Source organism: Muscardinus avellanarius, assembly GCF_963383645.1.
Source record: "Muscardinus avellanarius genome assembly, chromosome: 4".
NCBI classification, from domain to species: Eukaryota; Metazoa; Chordata; class Mammalia; order Rodentia; family Gliridae; genus Muscardinus; species Muscardinus avellanarius.
The window spans coordinates 148,853,270-148,875,148 of NC_137789.1; the positions used below are offsets into that span (position 1 = coordinate 148,853,270).

Here is a 21,879-nt window from a genome sequence, read left to right on the forward strand (position 1 = left end):
GGGAGTCTGAGACAGGAGGATCACAGGTCTTCTGCCAGCCTCAGCTAGTTAGTGAGGCCCCTTACAACTTAGTGAGAAGACCCTGTTTCAAAATACAGAATAAAAGCCGGGAGTGGTGGCGCACGCTTGTAATCCCAGCATTCGGGAGGTTGAGACCAGAGGATCGCGGTTCGCGGACGGCCTCAGCTACTTAGTGGGCCCTCTGCAAGTCAGTGAGACCCGGTTTCAAAATAAAGAATAAAAAATAGGGCAGGGGGTGTAGCTCAGAGGTTGAATGCCCCTGGCTTCCATCCCTAGACCTGCAAAAACAACAACAACAAAAAACCCAAAATACAGAATAAAAGACAGGGCTGGCATGTAGCTCGGAGGTAGAATGCCCCTGGGATCAATCCCCATGTACCACAAAAAAAAAAAAAAAGAAAAGAAAAGAAAAAAAGAAAAAAGAAAGAAATTTGGGGTATGAACAAAAAGACACAGCCACAAATTCTCCAAAATGTCTTCCCTGTGGAATGTTCTAGGTGGTTGCCAGCCATGCGGCTTGCAGACCCTCTGGGCTATTGGTCCCTCTGAGGCTGAGACACACGATGAGTAAGCCATGCTCAGAGAGGAACCTGCCTGGCGGCTGCCGGCCACCCTCACTTCAGGTGAAGCGCGGGGCTGAGAGGGTGGGGGACCACGGGTCCTGCTGCGTCTTCCCCTGGGTGAGCAAGGGCTTCACTTCCAAAGGCATCTGCCCTTCTCGGACTGAGGATCCCCCTGGGCTGCAAGGCCTTTCCTGCCCTTTCCTGCCTCTCCCAGCTCTTTGCAATCAACATGTATTACTTTTGTAGTTCAGCAAAGGCACAAGATTTAAAGTTATTGGGATAGTTTGCCACAAATATCATTGCCAAAATTCAACTCCATGGGAATCAATCCTGCACAGAGCAGGTGGATGATCCTGGCGTAGGAGAAAGGGCAGGGGCTGGGGGCTTCTGGCTGGGTTTTATGTCTTGACCTGGGTAAGGGGGGTCACACTGGAACTCAAAGCACAATTATTATTTCTGTGTGTGTGTGTATGTGTGTGTGTGTGTGTGTGTGTGTGTGTGTGTGTGTGTGTTTTGCGGGTTTGGGGATGGAACCCAGGGGCATTTGGCCTCCAAGCTACACCTCCTGCCCTATTTTTTATTCTTTATTTTGAAACAGGGTCTCACTGAGTTTCAGAGGGCCTCACTAAGTATCTGAGGCTGTCCATGAACTGTGATCCTCCAGTCTCAGCCTCCTGAATGCTGGGATTACAAGCATGGGCCATCACGCCCAGCTTTATTTTTTTTTTATTTTTTTTCAGTGTGTGTGTGTGTGTGTGTGTGTGTTTGTGATTCTGGGGACAATACCCAGGGGCATTCTGCCTCTGCGCTATACTTCCACCCCTATTTTATTTTTTTATTTGGAAACAAGGTCTCACTAAGTTGTGGAGAGCCTCACTGAGTCCCTGTGGCTGCTGGTGATCTGTGATCCTCCTGTCTCAGCCTCCCAAGCACTAGAATTACAGGTGTGCGCCACCACGCCTGGCTCACAGTTCTTCTTTCAGTAGTGAGCATATTTTGTGCCCTCTTCCGTATGTCTATATATCTCCCAAGGAGAATAGAAAAAAGGAATAATAGAGGCTTGAGGTAAATAATTCTTCAAAAAGTATGCAAGGATAGAAAATTACAGCTGGAATGTGAAATCTCTTCACCTTTCTGTTTCCTCCTCCTCCTCCCCTCCTCCTCCTCCTCCCCTCCTCCTCCTCCTCCCCTCCTCCTCCTTCTCCTCTCTTCCTCCCCTCCTCCTCCTCCTCCTCCCTCCTCCTCCTCCCCTCCTCCTCCTCCCCTCCTCCTCCTCCCCTCCTCCTCCTCCCCTCCTCCTCCTCCCCTCCTCCTCCTCCCCTCCTCCTCCTCCTCCTCCCTCCTCCTCCTCCCCTCCTCCTCCTCCCCTCCTCCTCCTCCCCTCCTCCTCCTCCCCTCCTCCTCCTTCTCCTCCTCCCTCCTCCTTCTCCTCCTCCCTCCTCCTCCTCCTCCCCTCCTCCTCCTCCTCCTCTCCTCCTCCTTCTCCTCTCTTCCTCCCCTCCTCTTCCTTCTCCTCCTCCCTCCTCCTCCTCCCTCCTCCTCCTTCTCCTCTTCCTCCTCCTCCTCCCTCCTCCTCCTCCCCTCCTCCTCCTTCTCCTCCTCCCTCCTTCTCCTCCTCCCTCCTCCTCCTCCTCCTTCTCTTCCTCCTCCTCCGCCTCCTCCTCCTCACACTATTTTGTTTCCTAGAAGCAACTGGGCGACACCATGGTCGGTTAAAGGACATCTATCCTGAACTGGCCTGTGTACGTTTTGTGCTAACCCTGTGTGTGCAGCCTTCTGAATACATCAGCTTTCCCAAACAGGACCCAAATATGCTGTCCCACGAGCTCTGCCTTCACTGAGGAATAATTTGTCTCTGATGTTTTTCCACGGTAAACACTGAGCTGCTTAATTTTCACCAGCGGTCACTCAGTGTCTGCACTCGGGCCACTGTGCTGACATTCAGGAAGCTCCCCGGGTTGTCCAGTGCGATTTCAGTGTCACGTCAAGGGCTGGACATACAGGCATCTCAACTCATTCCAAGAGGTTTTGCACCCTCGAGAATCTTCTTCCAGGTGGACCTTTGCTGAATGCCTGGGGTCTCAGGGGACATTTTGTCTCCCCTCTCCGTGTGTGTGTGTGTGTGTGTGTGTGTGTGTGTGTGTCCCCACAGCACCCACACAAAGCTTGAAGTAAATCCAATTAGATGTAATGACTGGATTTTTCTCCCCTTGGAGCGGGTGACAGGGATGTCTCGGATACCTTTTAGTCGCTCACAGACACGTTTCTGAATGACATAATTGGGTTGGGTCTTTGCAGCCTGCCCTATTGGACTATTGATTATCCACTAAACCTCCTGCCCCACGGATGTCTGGGTGTGCAGTCCGCATAGCAAAAGGGCGAGGACAGTCGGAGCAGGTGGGGGAGCCTCTATAGTGCTTGGTCCTGAGGCCAAGGGCCCTGTGGGCACCCGCGGCTGCCCCTAAGCCATCAGGGTCCAGGAAGCAGAGCTCTTGCCCCGGCCTCACACCTGTGTGGCTGGGGTCGGCGGCACTGTTCCTCTCTGGGTCTGCTTTCTGGTGTGTTGAAGGCAGCCTTTATACTTCGTCACCTTTGTGGCTCTGTTTGGCATCAGTGTACCATATAATATGAGCTATAAACAAGCACATAGGTAATTTAGAACTTTCTAGCAGCTGTATTGAAAAAGCAAAAAAATCCAGGCATGTTAACTTAATTCCAGTAACTCGGGAGGCAGACACTGGAGGATCCCAAGTTCCAGGTCAGCCTTGGCAACTTAACCAGATCCTGTCTCACGATAAACATAGAAATAGATATCCGGGCATGGTGGCGCATGCTTGTAATCCCAGCATTTGTGAGGCTGAGACTGGAGGATAGTGGTTAACGGACAGCCTCAGCTACTTAGTGAGGCCCTTTGCAACTCAGTGAGACCCTGTTTCAAATAAAGAATAAAAAATAGGGTTCAGGTGTAGCTCATAGGTAGAATGCCCCTGGGTTCTATCCCCAGTACCACGAAAGAAAGAAAGAAAGAGAGAAAGAAAGAAAGAAAGAAAGAAAGAAAGAAAGAAAGAAAGAAGAAAGAAAGGGAGAAAGAGAGAAAGAAAGAAAGAAAGGGAGAAAGAGGTAGCTCAGTGGTAGAGGCCCCTTGGTTTCAATCCCTAGTAACACAAAACAAATAAACAATAAATAAAAAAGAGAAACTGGTGAAATTAGTTTTAATAATATATTTTAAAGAAAACAATTTCATTGGTTAAATACCCAATGTGTGTTGAATATTATCAATTCAGTGTACACATATTAAAAATGGTTAATAAAATATTTTACATTGTTCATACAAAGTCTGAAATGCAGCATGAATCTTGGCTCAGGATGCATCTCGCGGCCCCCAAGGTCACTTGTGGCAGGTGGCTCCTGGGCTGGAAAGTCCACGTGTACCCAGCACCGTAGACATGGCCCTGGCCTGGGTTCACCCCGCCCGTCCTATGCTCGACCTGCAGACTTGTGGTCTATGGTGGTTGGCACCCCACAGTGCTCTCGGGAAGGCCTGGGAGAAGGGTATCACTTCTTCCACCCTTAAGGAGTTGATGGTTCAATTGGGAAAAAGAAAAGAGAAGAAAAGGGAAGGAAAGAAAAAGAATACTCCAGATGAACCTGCTGGGTACCAGTGCAAGCCGTGATGCTTTACTGGGAAGCAACTAGCAGAGCCTGTGTGTTCCTAAAGGCAGGAACCAGGTAGACTCCATGGTTATCAAGACTCTGAGGTCTTGAGTCGGGCTCTGGAGCTAAGACTGGGCTATGGGAAATTAGAGGGACAAGGACAGCAGGGATGAGAACCATCTTTGGGGCACTGAGGGGGCCAGTCTGATAGGGCAGAGAGTAGGAGTTAGGGGTGTGGTAGAAGGATTACAGACAAGCGTGGAAGGCAGGCAGGAGAGTCTAGACATGAGGCACCTGAGGTTTTCACACTGGAGAGAAGTTCCCCCAGAGGAAGCAGTGGCTCCTGCCGATTGGCTCGCTGATGGGCTGGAGGCGGCACCTGCGCTAAGGAGGCTGGTTAGGAGGCTGCTGAAGCCGAGGTTAGTAATTGAAGATGGAGAAGGAGGAAGAGCTAATCAACAAAGTAGAGGACGCCCATGCCGTGCTGTGATGGTGGAACTGTGACCACGCGGTGACGTCTGCCATTCTGCTTTGACCTGGGCTCCCCTCGCCAATGATGGGAAGGACTTTCTGGGAAGATGGTCGGCCTCAGGCATGTGCGTGTGGGCGCTGCAGGGCAGGAGCGGGCAACACATAAGAGTGCAGCGTTTGGAGCTTTCACAAGCAAAGACAGCGATTCCCTGTTGTATCATAAATCAAGTGGGCTTTTGGTCAGACCGTGGGATGGTGGGACACTTTTTTCCCAAGCCAACCCAGATTGGAGGAGATGAGGGTTTGGAGAGGTAGAAGGAAGGGGACGCTGCACAGACTCTCGCCTGTGAGGGTAGCGGTCTGGTGGGTGGTGGGCACCCAGGAGTCCACCCAGTGAGCTGCACTCGGATGGCGTCTCACTCCTAAGCGATCTAGAATGCCAGTCAGAGGCAGCATTTAGAACGTGCCAGGCAGCCTGAGGCTCTGTGGACACACACACGTAGAGGGGACACTGAAGGCCCTGCTGAGGGGAAATGCAGAAACCAGGCATCAATAAGCCACATTAGCAAAGTGCCCCTTGTAACAAGATGTGCCTGGCAGGACTGAAGGGGTTCAGTACCTTCATACAGCACAGGGCTGTATGCACAGGGACAATGAGGACTTCCCTCAGGAGAATGAATCCGTTTATTTATTTAGTTATTTATTTTTATTTTTTTGTGGGGCTGGGGATGGAACCCAGGGGCATTTGACCTCCAAGCTACGCCTCCTGCCCTATTTTTTATTCTTTATTTTGAAACCGGGTCTCACTGAGTTGTGGAGGGCCTCACTAAGTAGCTGAGGCTGTCTGCGAACCGCGATCCTCCAGTCTCAGCCTCCCGAATGCTGGGATTACAAGCGTGTGCCACCACGCCCGGCTTGAATCCATTTATTTTTGACCTACTGGCAGCTTGAAAGAACAAGTAGGGGATTAAACTGATAAAGGGGGAAGAGGGAAGGTTATTGTGGGCGGTAGGAATGGCCCGAGCAAAGGCCCTGGGGTGGGAGAGCACAGGCTGCATTGGCAGGTGGGGGACTGGGAACGAGAATGAGACAGCTTCCTGGCAGAAGGCAGAAGAGTGGCGAAGGGGCTGTCACACCAGGGCTCCTCTGGCCAGGATGTCAGGGCTTAGGGCACACACAAGGACAGCTGAAGCCACGCAAGAGCCCATGAAATCAGGAAGGATTTGATCTTAGATCAGAAGGCTAGGGGCTGTGGCAAATTAAGATGGTCAGAACGGTCAGGGCTGGGCCAGGTGTGTCTCATGGGGCCACATGGAAGACGTTGCACTGAGGGTTTTAGACAGAGAGTGGTGTGGCCGCCATGGTGCTTTGGAACTGTCTTGGCTGGCGAGGAGGCTGCACTGGGAGGCCTGGGCGGCCCGTGGGGCAGGCACTGGGGCATGGACACGGTTCAGGTGAGGGCAGAGAAGCTGACGGGACACAGCGCTTCTCCGCTCTGGGCTCCTCTGCAGCCTGCAATTACAGCAAATGTCCTCAGGCAGGTCTGTGATTCTGTTAAAGTAGCCAAACCTGGAGACCCACAATTACAGATAATGCTGCATGAAGCTGGCTAATTCAGTGATCCAGTTATTAAGTTAGCTCATCTATGGCTTGATTTCATTGGCCACCAGCAAGGCATCCTTCAAGCAAATTGACATTTTCTTTGCCATTCCCTCTTTAAAATTGGAGCGATCGATTTGGTTAAATGTCATATAGAAAGTGTTCTTTTGTAGTGTCTACACAGATCTCACACAAGCACAAGAATGACATGCATGCCTTAAAATAATACTCTTATTTTATATATACGGTTAGAGCTGGCATCTAGGGGGGAAAACTGTAACCAAGTGAAACGGGTTCTGGCTGAGACCTTTTGGGGATGCTTGGAAAGAATTCATTCTCCTATTGTTCAGTGTAAATCTATCAAGACAAGGTGCCTGGTGCTATTATTTCCATCTTCTATGTCTACTACTTTATTATTGCTGCTGCTGCTGCTGTTCAGGTGTCATAGCTCAGTTCCTTCACTTTGATTATGGAATTGTCCATTTCTCTCTCTAATTCTGTCCATTTTGGGTTCATCTATTTTGAGTCCTATTCTTGATGGATCCACATTGTAATTCTTACATCTTCCTGTTGATTGACCCTTTTCTATCATTATGAAGGCGCTTTCTTTATATCTTAGCTTAAAGTTTTGTTTTGAAATCTCTGTACATGAAACTGATGTAGTCACTTGAGCCTTTTTTTTTTTACAATTATGCATTAGCATTATGTTTGCAATTACACATACCGTATTTTTCTATCCATTTACTTTCAACCTATCTGTGTCTTTATATTTAGAGACTATCCTCTGTGGACAGCAGAGTCGAGGCTATTTTTAATCCATCTGACAATTTCCATTTTTTAATCTTAGTGTCCTTTAATGCTTAATATAATTTAAGATATGTCTACAGGGCTTCAGCTCTCATTTCATTTTTATTTTCTGCCTGACTCCTCTATGTTTTATTCTCTTCCTTCTGTACCACCTTTTAAAATTATCTAAATACTTTTTAGAATTCCATTTAATTTTAGTTTTCTCTTGGCTATTTAGCTATTCTTTCTTGTAGTGTGTGTGTGTGTGTGTGTGTGTGTGTGTGTGTGTGTTTGTGTGTGTGTGTATTACTGGGGATTTTAAGACCAGGGGCATTATACCTCTGAGCAACACCCCCAGCCTTATTTTATTTTCATTCTGAAACAGGGCCTCACTAGGTTGATGAGAGCCTCACTACTTGTGGAGGCTGTCCTCCAACCTGCTGTCTTGGGAACCTCCTGTCAACCTCCTGTCTCAGCCTCCCAAGTCGGGAGGATTACAGGCTTTGTTTTGATAGTGGTTGCCTGTTTTAGGCAGCTTTTCCATCCCTGTGAACAAAATCCCTCACATAAACAACTTAGAAGAGGAAAGGCTTATTTGGGCTCATGGTTTCCAGGGTGCCGCCCATAGTTGGCTGGCTCCAGGCAGGCACCATGGTGAGACAGCACATGGCAGAGACAGCAACTCACCTCATGACAGCTGGAAAGCAGAGAGAGCTACCAGAAGCAACATGGACAGATAGCATCTTAATATTCCATATGTCCACTCTGCTTGTAAGCATGCCAGATGATACCTAAAAGATGCTCTTGACGGGTTCTTCTTGGCATATCTAAATTGCCACCATCACTACTCTTGTGCTCTGGGGCCATAATTACGTTAAATAAGGGTTACTTGTATTTGAACACTGCAAGACCGTATCAGACGCTCTGATGGCCGAGGTGACTGAGAGGCTGCTGGACACTGGACAGCAGGGTGACTCACACCCCAGGCTAGATGGAGTGGCAGGGCACAGAATTTCATCACGGTGCTCAGGCTGGCGTGCCACGTAAAACTTACAAGTTGTTTGTTTCTAGGACTTTCCATTTAATATTTTCAGACCGTGGTTGACCTCCGGGCAACTGAAACCTCTGAATGCAAAACCTTGGATGAGGGAGAGGGATGCAGTATTTTTTCCCAAGGATGGAAACAGAGACTGCCTCAACTCTTCCCTCCACAGACTGCAGAAACTGTCCTTGTCCCCCAAGAAGCCTGGTCGGGGTTTCTCTGAGACACCCGTGGGAGAGACTGCAGCCGGGGTTGGGGTGGGTGGGGAGTATCTATCTTGCCTCCAGTCTCTGTTTCAGGTCTGGGCCCTCTCCCCTCCTGCCGTCTTCTATTGCTCTGCCTGAGCAGCTGCAGTGTGGGGAGCAGAGAGCTCTACCTCAAGCCGCCCCAGTAATGCCATTCAGCACCTTGGCTTTGTGCCACCGGAGGGTATCAGAACTTCTGCGGGTCTTGGCTGAGGGACTCTGGGTCCACACGGCTGGGAGATGCTACACATACGCTTCATCTAGATGGATGCTCCATTTTTCTCTCAGGAAGTTCAGCTGTGGCTGCCAGCCTTGGGGTCTGAGGGCCAGGCCACTGGGGCCACTGGGGGCCCATGCACAAATGAGAGGGTTTCTACCCAGCACAGCGTGAGCCGCCCCTACTCATAACCAACAGTGGTCTTCCCCAACTTGCCGTCGCTGCAGTGCTAAGGGTGCCGAGCTCTGTCTTGCTGTCACTTTACGTGGCAGTTCTGATTGCTCCTGGGAGCGCCTCTCCTCGAGCTTGGTGGCCCCCATTGTCCCAGCTCGCTCCTGTCCTGCCCTGCTCTCTGCTGGTGACTGCACCTTCTTCCTCCGCACACGCGTCACCTGGGGCATCCGCTGTGGCTGGCGTAGGAACCAGGGTGTCTTTCCAGGATGGCGCTGTTCATTTTTGCTCCACCCATTACTTGTATCTCGTAGCTTCATGCCCAGGGAGAAGTTTGCTTTCCCTGTTCCTGGGTGGAGTTCTCTGGCTAGGGGAGCAGCTGATGCTCCCCTGGAAAGCACACACCTTCCCTGTATTCAGCAGTGTAGGTTTTCCAATAACAAAGACCTGCCCCCAGGTCTCACCCTACTGACCTCTGAAACCTCTCCTTCATTATGCTTGAGGGACAGAAGAGCAATTAAGGCACTGTAATGGTTTGGGTTTAGAAGGTCCTAAAGCCGGGAGTGGTGGCGCATGCTTGTAATCCCAGCATTTGGAGGCTGAGACAGGAGGATCGTGGTTCATGACCAGCCTCTGCTTCTTAGTGAGGCTCCTTTCAACTCGGTGAGATCCTGTTTCAAAAATAAAGAATAAAAAATAGGACTGAGGGTGTAGCTTGGAGGTAGAATGCCCCTGGGTTCCATCCCCAGTACTGAAAAAAAAAAAAAAAGAAGAAAAAGGAGAAGAAGAAGAAGAAGAAGAAGAAGAAGAAGAAGAAGAAGAAGAAGCAGCCCCCACCCCCATAGCCCTCATGGAAACAAAGTAGCAATGCTGGAAGGGGGCTCGGTTGCTAAGGGGAGGTCCTTGGGGGCATGGCCTTGGGGATTATATGGTTCCTCCTCCCCTTGCTCTCTTTGCTTCTAGCCTGAGCTCTGCAGAACCAGACTAAACCTCTAGATCTCCAAAAACTGTGAGCAAATAAATCCCCCTCCCTCTAAGGTGTGCAGTCGGTCAGTGTGGATTATAGCAGTGAGAATGTTGACCAAGACAGGCGCAAAAGATTAAGTAGCAGGCCCAGGGACATGTAACGTGTAAAAACGACCCTGTCACGATACTGTGTTCAGAGAGCCTTTTCTTGGGAGGATCTCAGATGATGCCTAAAGGATAACTTCCCTTCCCTTCTTTACCTCTTGTTATATGTACCTTGAATGTCTATTGCAAATAGCTGCTAGGGCCCAAGTAGCCGCATGCATTACCATACCTAAATACTGAGTGAAAAAGCCAACCCTGCCAGCACCTTTGTTCCTTCTTGGTCCCCAGTACGTGGGTGGAGGCAAGGTACTGGAGGGCTGAGCCCACCAGACTGAGCTATGGGGGAAAATAAATGTGCTCACAAGGTAGCATCCGCCACACTGCCTCTTCCAAGAGTGGCCACCACTGGGGAGAGGGACAGGAATGCACCTCCCTTCCAGCCAAGGCGTCTCTGGTTCCCACAGCTCTGTAGTACAACTCTGTAGTGCATTTCTCTCCTCTCTCTCTCTCTCTCTCTCTCTCTCTCTCTCTCTCTCTCTCTCTCTCTCGGATTGAACCCAGGGGCATTTCACCTCTGAGCTAAACCCCAGCCCTATTTTTTTTATTCTTTATTTTGAAACAGGGCCTCATGCCTCACTAAGTAGCTGAGGCTGGCTGCGAACCTACGATCCTCCTGTCTCAGCCTCCCAAGCGCTGGGATTATAAGCGTGCACCCCACGCCCAGCTAAGCAAGCTCTCTTTGCACTTCTTTTTTGCAGGTACCTCATGAGCAAGGATTGTGTTCTGGAATGTCAGTGAAGAGTGAGAAAAAGTGCCCCCAGTCGGCACACCTGGGGAGACAGAGATAATTAATCAGGGTAGAAGTGTCCTTTCTCTCAGAGAGAAGTACTTTGGAGGAAGTAACAATTTCCTGAGAGCTTATAAATGAAGGATCTGATATTAGAGATGGCCTCCTTGAGAGAACGAGCTTCTCCTGTGCAGTAGCATGATGTCTGATAATGAAGAATAAGAAGATAACTAGGAAAAGAGAGAAAACTTCCCAGGAAGAGGGAAAAGGACGTGCAAAGGCCCCGAGGCAAAAATCTTGGAGAGGAACCAGCATAGCTGGAGGAGAAAGGGATTAGAGGAGGCTGTGAGGCTGGATGGCCCAAGCCAGTGGGGCCTCCCCAGCTGCGCTCTGCAGCCTGCAGTACCAGGACCTAGGGATGCATGGAGATTCCTCAAGACATTGAGACCCTCGACTTCCATGTATCCTCTATTTTAACTTATCTGATTGACACTAAACCCGCAGTCCTCCTGTCTCAGCCTCCAAAGTACTGGGGTTACAGGTATGCACCCCCATGCCCAACTAGGAAGACACATTTTAAGGTGGAAAGAACATAGCATACATTTTTTTGACTGCTAAAGAGAAATGTGTTTGTATTTTTAAGCCTAATGTAGTAATTCTGCATTTTTATATTTATATTCCATTAGATACATCTTAGAAAAAATTAAAAAGCTATATATAGAGAGGTTAACATATATAATATACCACCAAATTATTTAAAGTTATGAATAAAAAACATTTTAGATGCCAACTTAAAAGTATGGAAAAATATACACATTTAGAAGAAAATTCTTATGAAAAATGTTAGATAAGATTGGAAGCTCGTGCTGTAGGTTATGGTGTCCCAGAGGTGGTACTAGATACCAGGAGAGAACATAGAACACATGTGTGTCCTCCTCCTTGAATGAATGAATGAGTGAATGAATGAATGGCGACACTCACTGGGCTCTCATTGTGCCCAGACACTGGGCTAAAGGCTGCCCATTCATGCCCCTTAAGTCTCACGACCACCTTGCAGGTCCACCTAGAATCTCCACTACAGGATGGGGAAACAAAGGCAGGCAAGGACCCATAACCTGCCCGTTGTGGTTAGATAGAGATCATCCCCTGAAAGAGCTCCTGTTTCAGTGTTCAGAGTGGATGTAATTAAATCATGAGGGCTGTAACCTCATCAGTGGGTAACTCCATTGTGATGAATTTGGTGGAAGCCTACTCAGGTGGGATGGGTCTGAAGAAGACGGGCCACTGCGGGTGTGGCCTTGGGGATTCTGCTTGTGTCTTTGAACCCCCTTGCTTATTCTTTCTTCTGGCCTGTGTGGTGTGAGAGCAGAGCCCTTGCTCTTTCCCTTCCCTCCTCCCACCGCCATGCCAAGCCCCACTGATGTAACCTGGCCTGACATGGACTGAATCCCTGAAATCTCCGGAACTGTGAGCAGATAAATCTCTTTCCTCTAAGTTGTATGGTCAGGTCTTTTGGGTCACAGTACTGAAAATGCTGACTGAAACCTAGCCCAAGGTGACCAATTGAAGAAGTAGCAGGCTGGGACCCAGGTGTCCTGGCAGGAGCCTTTAAATATGATGCTTCTTTATCCCTGGGGTCTCTAGAGCACCTCTGAATTCTGCTGCTCCAAAAATAGGACTTTGGGGCTCTCCATCAATGCCATCCCTCCACAGCTATGTTACACAGCTCGTCAAGCATGTGGTCTGCTTTCCCCTCCTATCTAGTTTCTTTCTTCCTCTCTGTTTAATATTTAAGTCATACACATCCCGGGACTTCCTGGAGACCTAGAGACCCGTGTCACTGACCTACTTATCTATCCAATCGTCTTTTCTGGTACATGGGGGAGGGCAGCAATGGGAAGCACAGGGGGTCTCTAGAAGAGAGGAAGGAGGTAGAAAGAGAGGGGACTGCCGGCCCCACATCACAGGCTGCTCCAAGCAGGCTCCTGCTGGCAGCAGGAGGCCATTAATAAAACAAGGTCAGACTCTGCTGCTAAGAGCCTGGGACCGACTGGATAACACTGATTCTAAGTGGCTTTCCAAGAAAACAGCTTCTGTTTCTCTGGCAGGGAGAAAGACCTCCAAAGCTTGGGCTGTAGGTATGTGGGTGGGGTGTTTCTGTCTCTTTTGTTTATAAAGACACTTGCAAACCCAAAGTGGGCTCTTTAGTATCCTCCTGGTAGTGAGAAGAGCTAGGGACCAGGCACAAGCAGGCACTCTCCCCCCTTAGCCACCTCTAACCAGACCCATGCATGATGTGGAGGTCAGGTACACTGTTCCTCCCCAAGGCACCAGGCACTCACCTAATCTCCAGGGCCTCTGCCCATTCCAGGTGAGCCAGCTGGCCCCAGAGGCCCAAGCCCACCGAACCTGGACTCAAGGGTTCCAGGCCCTCGCTTCCCCATTACCCACTGTGGGCCATGCTGAGAGGTGTCCTTCTCCCCCTTCCCATGTCACCAGCCCAAGGACACCACTGCCCCGCATCAGGCCGTGCCAAGGGAGCTGGCAGGTGCAAAGAATGGCTTTGCCAGGAAGGAGAGTCCCCGGCGCTGGCTCTCAGTGGGACCCATCTCCATCCCTCTTGCCCTGACTTCACCCTGCACCCTTGGGCCTTTCAGGGACACTGAGGCCCGAAGTGCCGTGGGATTTGATCAGAGCATCTCTGACCACTGCTTGGGGCCAACAGAAGGCACAGACCCCTGCCTCCCCCGGGTGGCCCTGCTCTTCTCCCGGGACCCTTGAGCCCTGGCCCCATTCCTCTCTCCCTCTGTTCTCCAACCTGCAGCTTCACCCTGCCCAGGTCCCCAGGGTGCTGGACGCGCAGAGTCCTCGTAGGGTGGGGGGGGGGAGGCAGTTGATGCGTCCCCCCTTCAGCAGCGACCTTGTGGGGTGGGCGGAGGCTGGGGTGCCCCAGTCCCCCGCCCCGCTGGCCCTGACGTCACAGCCAGACCCGTTAAACCGGGCGGCGGCGGAGGGGCGGAGACTGCGAGCGACTAGGATCCGACCCGAGCTGCGCTTGGACGGAGCCCTGGACAGCTGGCCCGGAGGCCCGGCACCCCGCAGGCAGCCGCAGGCTACCCCGAGGTACTGCCGCCCACGCCCAGCCCGCAGGGAAGGGGAGACCCCAGAGCCGCGCGAACCAGCTCAGGGGACCCCGGGAAAGCCGAGCACGGCCATGGGGGGCGCCGGGCACCCCGAACTCGCCCGTGCTTGAAGAGGTGGGACCCGCGGGCGCGCGGGGGGGGGGGTCGGCCGCGCGCAGGGGTCCCAGGTCGGGTCCCCGACGGCGCTCCGCGCTTGGGGCAGCTGAGCCTAGGTTGGGCGCCCGCTGCCGTCGGCGCCGCGGGTACCGGAGACTCGGCGCCAGGTCCCGGCGCGCGGGACCAAGTCCGAGCACCCGGCGGAGGGCGGCCCGGCAGCCCTGGGTCTCACCGCTCCGCGCCCGCAGCGCCCCAGCCATGGCCCTGAGCGAGTTGGCGCCGCTCCGCTGGCTGCACGACAGCCGCCACTCGCGGAAGCTCATCCTCTTCATCGTGTTCCTCGCGCTGCTGCTGGACAACATGCTGCTCACCGTCGTGGGTACGTACGGCCCGGCGTCCCCCCGCCCGGCCCTCTGCTGGGCGCCCACTTACCCCGGCGCGGTCCCGGAGCTCTGCGTCCCCCACCCCGGGAAAGTTGGAGAAGGCGCTTGGCAAAAGCAACATTCCCCAAAGACGCCGCGCCTGGGCTCCGAAGAGCTGCGTGTGGCTTCCTTTTCCTGCTGGTCAGGTCAAAAACTGTGACATTGGCCGATACAGACCCAGAACTTATGTTTCCTCCTGATAATTTCGGCTTTCCCTTTCAACGCGATGGAAAAAAAAAAAGATTTCTATTAAAGAGAAGCAATTCAGAGTTCAAAATAATGCACTAGAATAATCATGCTTTGGGAAAAGGAGGATGATTGGGTGTAACAACTAAAGGGAAAAGTTAGCATCCTTCCCTTAGAAAAAGAAAGTGGCATTTAAATACACTGTATCCGTGAATGACTTGAGTCGGAAACATCTTGCAGCCTAGGGTAAGAACAATTGCAACAATGTTGGTTTTATCTTTTTTCCCTAATGGATTTGGAAGAACTAAATAATTGAAATCGAGGACTCTTCTTAATGATCCCCAGTAACAGAGAAGTATTTTGCATGCTTTTTTCCTAATATCCAAACTTTCACTGAATTAAAAAATTATCTTTATTCAACCCTAAGAGGTGGGTCATTTCCTTGCTGGCCATTCACAGGTTTTCTCAGAGCAGGGTTCACACTTTCAGAATGGGGTGTTCAGCTCAGGAGTAGCAGAGCTGAGCCGCCCGCCCCAGTCCAGGAACAAGGACCTCCGTCTGCCTGAATCTCGCGAATGCTTTATGTTTAAATGTGCCGGAGCTTCTATTAGACTCAACAGTTGATTTCCTGGAAGTCTAAGGAATTCTTAAATCTTACACGTTGTATGGAAAGCTGCAGGTTCCCATTCAAGTTTAATAGAGAGGTGGAATTGGTCTGTTGCAGAATTTCCAATTTGTTATTTCTTGCAGGTTTATTTATTTTTCTAAGATGTGTAGACGCATAATAAAATTTAAGTGTCTGTTTCCTTGCTTGATTCACTTAAAGGTCCTTTGAGCCTCTCTGAGAAGCTCTGGTTGACCCCAGGTCAACACTAACTTGACTTCAGACTGAATTTTGCTTTTCTAACATATTCTTGTGGAATCAAGCTGAAATAAGAAATCCCACAAAGGACAAGAATGGCTGGTGCCAGTCATCCCTCAGGACAGAGGCTGCCTCTTGGAGGAGAAAGAACTCCCAAGGCTAAAGGGACTTCATTCTCTCTCATGGGCTAAGCACAGTGAAATTGTCCCAGCACCCTTGGATGGGTGCCCAGCCGGGGTCCTGCTCCCGGGGCCTCCTATGGCTTTTAATGTGGCCCTAATTTTGCTGGCTTTTGTCCCAGGGTTTCTGTATGATCATCGTCTTCTCGTTTTGCCCTGTCCCAGTCCCCATCATCCCCAGTTACTTATACAGCATGATGCATGAGAAAAATGCTTCTGAAATCCAGACCGCCAGGCCAACACTCACAGCCCCCACCTCAGGAAGCTTCCAGAGCATCTTCTCCTATTACGACAACGCCACCATGGTCCTCGGGAATGCCAGCAGAGACCTTCAGGCTGGGCAGCTGCATAAAGCCACCACCACGCAGCGCACGGTGACCAACACTTCCGCCGCTCCTTCTGACTGTCCCAGTGAGGACAAAGACCTCCTGAATGAAAACGTGCAAGTGGGCCTGCTGTTTGCCTCCAAAGCCACCGTCCAGCTCCTCACCAACCCTTTCATAGGACTGCTGACCAACAGGTAGGCTGGGTGATGCTAGCCAAGGCAGGTGAGCGGGGAAACACAGTCTCCTTACCCTTATGTCCCTATCCTGTTTCCCATTCCATCCTCCACTCTGTTGTTCAGAAAATATGAAAATGATGGAGAGAGGGGGGGGGATGAATGAGAATCAAATCTGTCAAAGTGCTCCCATGGGTTTCTATTGCTTTCCACCCTGATTGTGCACCTGCTTATCAAAAGCTGAGATGGCTCCTTTTAGAAACAGCAGGGCAAAGGATGTTGTAGCTGCCCCGGTGGGGAATGTGGGGAGAGGCTGGATCTGCTGGGGAACGGAAAGCTGAGGTCCGGGGCCACCGTCTTTCCCTTCTGCTGGTTACTGAACTGTATCCAGGTACACAAAGGGTGGGAAACTGAGGCTCTTGTTTGGAGAATCCATTAACCTGGATGTCTTGGATAGTTTGGGACCTTCACTATTTGGAATAATTATTCACTTCCCCTTGCTGGTGGTCATCCAGCGAGCATTTGTTCTTGTTCAGCTGAGATGGCCCAGTTCTGGCTGGTACATGGAGGCCCAGAGCTCCGGACATGGGAGGCTATGGGCATCTCCAAAGGCATCTGCTGCCCAGAGTGGAATAGGTAGCAATAGGCAGAGCCTGTAAGGCTCTATGTAGCCCACAGGCAGAAATGCAAAAATGGTAGACAGAGCCAGGCGTGGTGGCACACGCTTGTCATCCCAGCATTTGGGAGGCAGAGATAGGAGGATCACAATTCACAGAAGCCTCAGCTACTTAGTGAGGCTCTTTGCAACTTAGTGAGACCTTGTTTCAAAATAAAGAATAAAAAAATAGGGCAGGGGGTATAGCTTGGAGGTCAAATGCCCCTGGGTTCCACCCCCAACCTACAAACAAAACAAAATAAAACAAAAGACAGTGTGCAATGTCCTTTCAGCCAGGTGCAGCACTATAGCAGAGACAAAGGCCAGAGTTGGAGAAGTAAGAGCAGATGATGTGGGCTAAGGAGGGAGGGGAGAGGGAGGTCCTCCTGGGCAAGGCTGTGAGGCCCTAGGTGTTAGGTCAGGTCAGAAGCAGTGGGGGTTATCATGGGGATCGGTGGCAATCTATTTGAGATCTCAAAGCCAAATCGAAGGGTGAGCGAGCATTGCAGCAGAGATGGGGCACAAGGGATGGCTATATGATTTGTGGAGCCCAGCACCAAATGAAAATGTGGGTCCCAGCCAGATGTGATGATGGCACACTCCTACAATCCCAGTACTTGGGAGGCTGAGACAGGAGGATCACAGGTTTGAGGTCAGTCTTAGCAACTTCATAAGGCCCTATTTCAAAATGGAAAATAAAGTAGGGCTGGGGTATATTTCAAAGGTTGAATGCCCCTGGGTTCAATCCCCAGTGCCAAAGAGGGGGTGGAGGGAAAGAAAATAGGGGCCTCCTGTTAGGAAGTGTTTCAAGATGACACAGTAGCGCTATACTTAGGGCTACTAACATTCCCACCCAAGTACCTAACGGGCATCGTTACAATAATGGGCTTTGGGCCAGCGGCAAGCAGAAGCCCTTCTGAGAGTGGGGCCCTGTGCTTCTCTGGGGTTGGAGATCTGTGAGCTGTGGAGGGCTGGGGGTGGTGGCAGGGGCTCAGGGAGGGCATGACAGATCTCACCATCCCCTGGTACCTGTTGTCCCTGGATGCACGAGGTTGCTGCTGACGCACTTATGGCGAGGCAGAGGAGCACATTTCCAGCTGCAGTTGGATTTCTGGACTGAGCAGTGCAATTGAATCCATGTTAACAGTCCGAGACCATCACTTGCCCTCCAGTCTGCACAGGGCAGTATTATAAGGCTGCCCCATAGAAGATACTAAACAAATTAACTCTGCAACAGACTGATGGTGAGCCCGCCACGAAGCAGCGTCACGGAGATATCATTCTGCTGGTCCTCTCTTCTCCAGGAAAAAAAAAAAAAAAAAAAAAAAAAAACAAAAGAACATAAAACCAGACCTCAAGGGTTACAGGATTTTCTTTCTTTCTTTCTTTCTTTCTTTCTTTCTTTCTTTCTGTCTGTCTGTCTGTCTGTCTGTCTTCTTTCAGATTGAGGACTTCTTAAAAATGCATCTGGTATAATAACAGAAAACCTGGCTGAGGTTTTATATTCTGACAGAGCAAACAGCTCAAATACCATATGTGAAAATTAGGGGCATTATTGTAATGATGCCGTTAGGCACTTGAGTGGGAATGTTAGTAGCCCTAAGTATAGTAAGTATTTAGAAGCTCCCTCAAAGGATGTGAATGTTTTAATTTTCCAAAGGCAAATATAAAGCTTTAAAAAAAAAACCTTTTTTTTTTTTTTTTGGTGGTGGTACTGCGGGTGGAACCCCAGAGGCCTTCTACCTCTGGGCTATACTCCCAGACCTATTTTCTATTTTATTTGGAAACAGGGTCTCACTAAGTTGCTGAGAGCCTCACTAAGTAGCTGAGGCTGGTATCGAACACCTGTGCGATCCTCCTGTCTCAGCCTCCCAAGCGCGGGGATTACAAGCGTGCGCCCCCACGCCCGGCAAAACCTCATTCTTTTTAAAAAATGCTTTGCCTGTCCCACAGGGAAGAAGCTTGTTTAAAACTTTCCCCTATAAGTATCCCAAATGCTTTGAGGCTACAGCCATCCAAGGCTTATGTTTGTGGCTCAAAACAAAAAACTAAAAATAAAATGTCTTCGAAGAAAATCCTAATTTTGTTTTGTGACTTGTGAAATTTAGTCTGTTCTTATGGCAAGTGATCCATTTTGGAAATTTATCTACAGCAAAACTTTTAACTCCTTACTGGTTTCCTTAGTTACCCAGAAAATTTAAAATCCATCTTCAACATCTTGTGCTGCCTGATAACACAGAAATGAAAAGAGATTTTAATATTGATCTAGGTGAAATGATTGGGTGAACTCTGTTGTCCTTACAAAATGCTTGTGACTTGTCATTCATTTTTATAACATTTTCCAAGCCCTGTAGACATGGATTTGGGGACTAGCAGCTCTTCTGGGCACTCCCCCATTCAGATGGAAACTATTAGAGAAGGGACAGATTCACACCGTTAGTCTTCACGGCCTGCCTCACAAGCCCTCACTGATAGTGTCTTGATGTCATTGTGGCAGGCGCATCCACAATTACCAAGGAGAGGTATGACTCACGTTTTCAGGGCTGTACACAGTGTGTTTAAAACAGCACTTTGAAGTTGGTGAATATATTTCTAATTCAGGAGGCGTTAAAAACATCATGTATATCTCATGTTTTCAGTGTGTAAACAAGCGTGCTTAAATGGCATTTTCAAATTGGCTTCCGTATTCCTGAGAGAAGCTGGGCTAGTCTTAGGAGGAGAAAGTCCTAGGCCAGAGGCCTAACTACAGGGGTCCCAGCAAACAAGGCTGGCCACCTTCCCCTAGAAAACAAACAGAAAAGGTAATCGTGAAAAGCAGGAAAGGAACTTTTAATCAGCATATATTGGAAAGGCAAAATGCTATCCTGCATATCAGCCCTGGCTTGGGAGTAGCTCATGAGCTTTAAGTTTAAAGAGAGAAGGACAAGGTGGTACACACTCGGAATCCCTGTTCTTGGGAGGCTGAGACAGGAGGATCGCAGGTTAGTGGCCATCCTCAGCAACTTAGCAAGACCCTCCACAACTTGGCAGAACCCTGTTTCAAAATAAAATAGAACTGGGGTATAGCTCAGAGATAGACTGTCTCTGAGGTTCAATTCCCAGTACTACAAAAAGGTAGGGGTATGAATAATTAAGCTGTCTTTGTCAAACTGTGGTCTGGCTGATAATTATTTCCATTCTGGGTCCTTGCAGTGGCTCTGGAGAAGTCCTCGTTGCTCAGGGGCAAGTTCCACTTGTGGTTGAGGGTGTGCTTCCATCAGACCCATGAACCTGGAAGGGGCTATGGTGGGAACTGTCTCGGTGCCACTCCAGGGCTCGGGAACAGGCTGCTGAAAAATCTTGCCTGAGTCTTGAAGGGAGAGGAGATGTTAGGAGAATTTAGGGCTGAGGACCTTGTGTGAGTAGCTTGTAGAGGAGCCGTACTGAAATGATGAGCCTGTCTATGTGAGAGCGTACTCAGAGCGTAAGGTAGCAGAGGAGAGACCGATACAAGAGGAAGGCGGGGTGTCAAGCTTTATCCTACCTTCAGTAACATCAGGCATCTGGAGGCTTAAGCAGGGAGTGCATACTTTCAGCAAAGGCAGCCTGCGGAAGCCCCTGTTACAAATGTATTTGCCTATGGCCACAGCGGGATCCTATGGCTCCTTTTCAAGGTGATGTCTGTCACTGTTTCAAGGCTCTCTTCTCCCCCTTTCTGCTATTCCCACCTGCTTACTATTATACAGATTTTTTTTTAACTACTAGAAAAAAAGAAAAAAACAGTTTAAAAAATCTGTTACAGCTGGGCGTGGTGGTACACGCTTGTAATCCCCGTGCTTGGGAGGCTGAGACAGGAGGATCGCGCAGGTTCAAAGCCAGCCTCAGCTATTTAGTGAGGCTCTCAGAAACTCAGTGAGACCCTGTTTCCAAATAAAATATAAAATGGGTCTGGGAGTATAGCCCAGAGGTAGAAAGCCTCTGGGTTCCACCCCCAGTACCACCGGGGTGGGGGGGGGGATCTGTTACTGAGCTCTTCCTCATTTACTAGGGTCAGTGGGTGATGGTGTACACATAGTGAGTTTTAATCAATGGGCAGGGACTTTGAAAAAAAAATCAGCCTGATTTTTTTGGGACCTGGGTCTTTTCCTAGTCCCTGATGTGAGTAGGCCCAGCCTCTTACATCCTTAAAGATATGCTACGAAGGTGCCCAGAGATGGGGTGGTTGGAGCCACTCCTCTCTGAAGCCCATTACATTAATTTAAAGAGTGCCTGTTTTGAGGTGAGACACCCCACATCACATAGGTGCCACCCCAACCCCTGATCATGATGCTACTGAGCTGGGCATGATGGCACATGCCTGTAATCCCAGCACTTGGGAGGCTGAGGCACAAGGGTCACAGGTTTGAGGCCTCAATAACTTAGCAAGACAATCTTTCAAAAAACAAACAAATAATTGAAAAGGGCTAGGGATGTAGCTTGGAGGTAGAATGCCTCTGGGCTCAATCTCCAGTATAAAAGAACAACAACAAAAATAGTAACATCTGAGTGGCTTTGTCCGGTCATACAAAAGGGTAAGCAACCTGTCTGCTGGTTCAAGAACTGGAGTAAGCCACCTCTCTTGCTAGACTCTGAAAACACAATGTAAGAATTCTTCAGAGGCATTCAAGTGCTCATTTGGCTACTAATCTGATACAAATTGTTCTTCTTTTGTTTACTTACCCTGTAGTATATTTTCACTGAAAATATGTAACCAGATAGGGAACAAAGGACCTTTGGTTTTGGCATGCCTGGATGTCACATAAAATAGTACCCTTTCCAATGCTTGAGGCTGCCTTAATCAACTTCCTCTCTTTTATCTCTTTCCTTCTCTCTCTCTCTCTCTCTCTCTCTCTCTCTCTCTCTCTCTCTCTCTCTCTCTCCCTCCCTCCCTCCCTCTCTTTTTCCCTCTCTCCCTTCCTTCCTCTCTCCCCCTTTCCTCCTTCCCTCTCTCTCCCTCTCTCTCTTTGTGTGTGTATGTGTGTGTATGTGTGTTGTTGTTGTTGTTGTTGTTGGTGGTGGTGGTGGTGGTGGTGGTGGTGTGTGTGTGTGTGTGTGTGTGTGTGTGTGTGTGTGTGTCCGCTAACGGGATTGAACACAAGGGCATTCTATCTTTGAGCTACACTCGCAGCCCTTTTTATTTTTGTTTTGAAACAGCATCTCACTAGGTTGCCAAGAGTCTCCCTATATTGCTG

At 49.6% G+C, this 21,879-nt stretch overlaps 1 protein-coding gene across 1 annotated transcript in view; it reads left to right on the top strand.

Annotated features, from left to right (window-relative positions):
* Positions 1-14,124: 14,124 nt before the first annotated feature.
* SLC18A2 (solute carrier family 18 member A2) overlaps positions 14,125-21,879 on the top strand; it is a gene marked incomplete at both ends in the record, with an annotated part of 40,078 nt that continues 32,323 nt past the window's right edge. Inside the window, 2 exons of the mRNA XM_080694552.1 lie at positions 14,125-14,245; positions 15,681-16,035. Of these exons, the coding sequence (XP_080550678.1) occupies positions 14,125-14,245; positions 15,681-16,035 (476 nt within the window). The remainder of the gene's footprint in view (positions 14,246-15,680; positions 16,036-21,879) is intronic.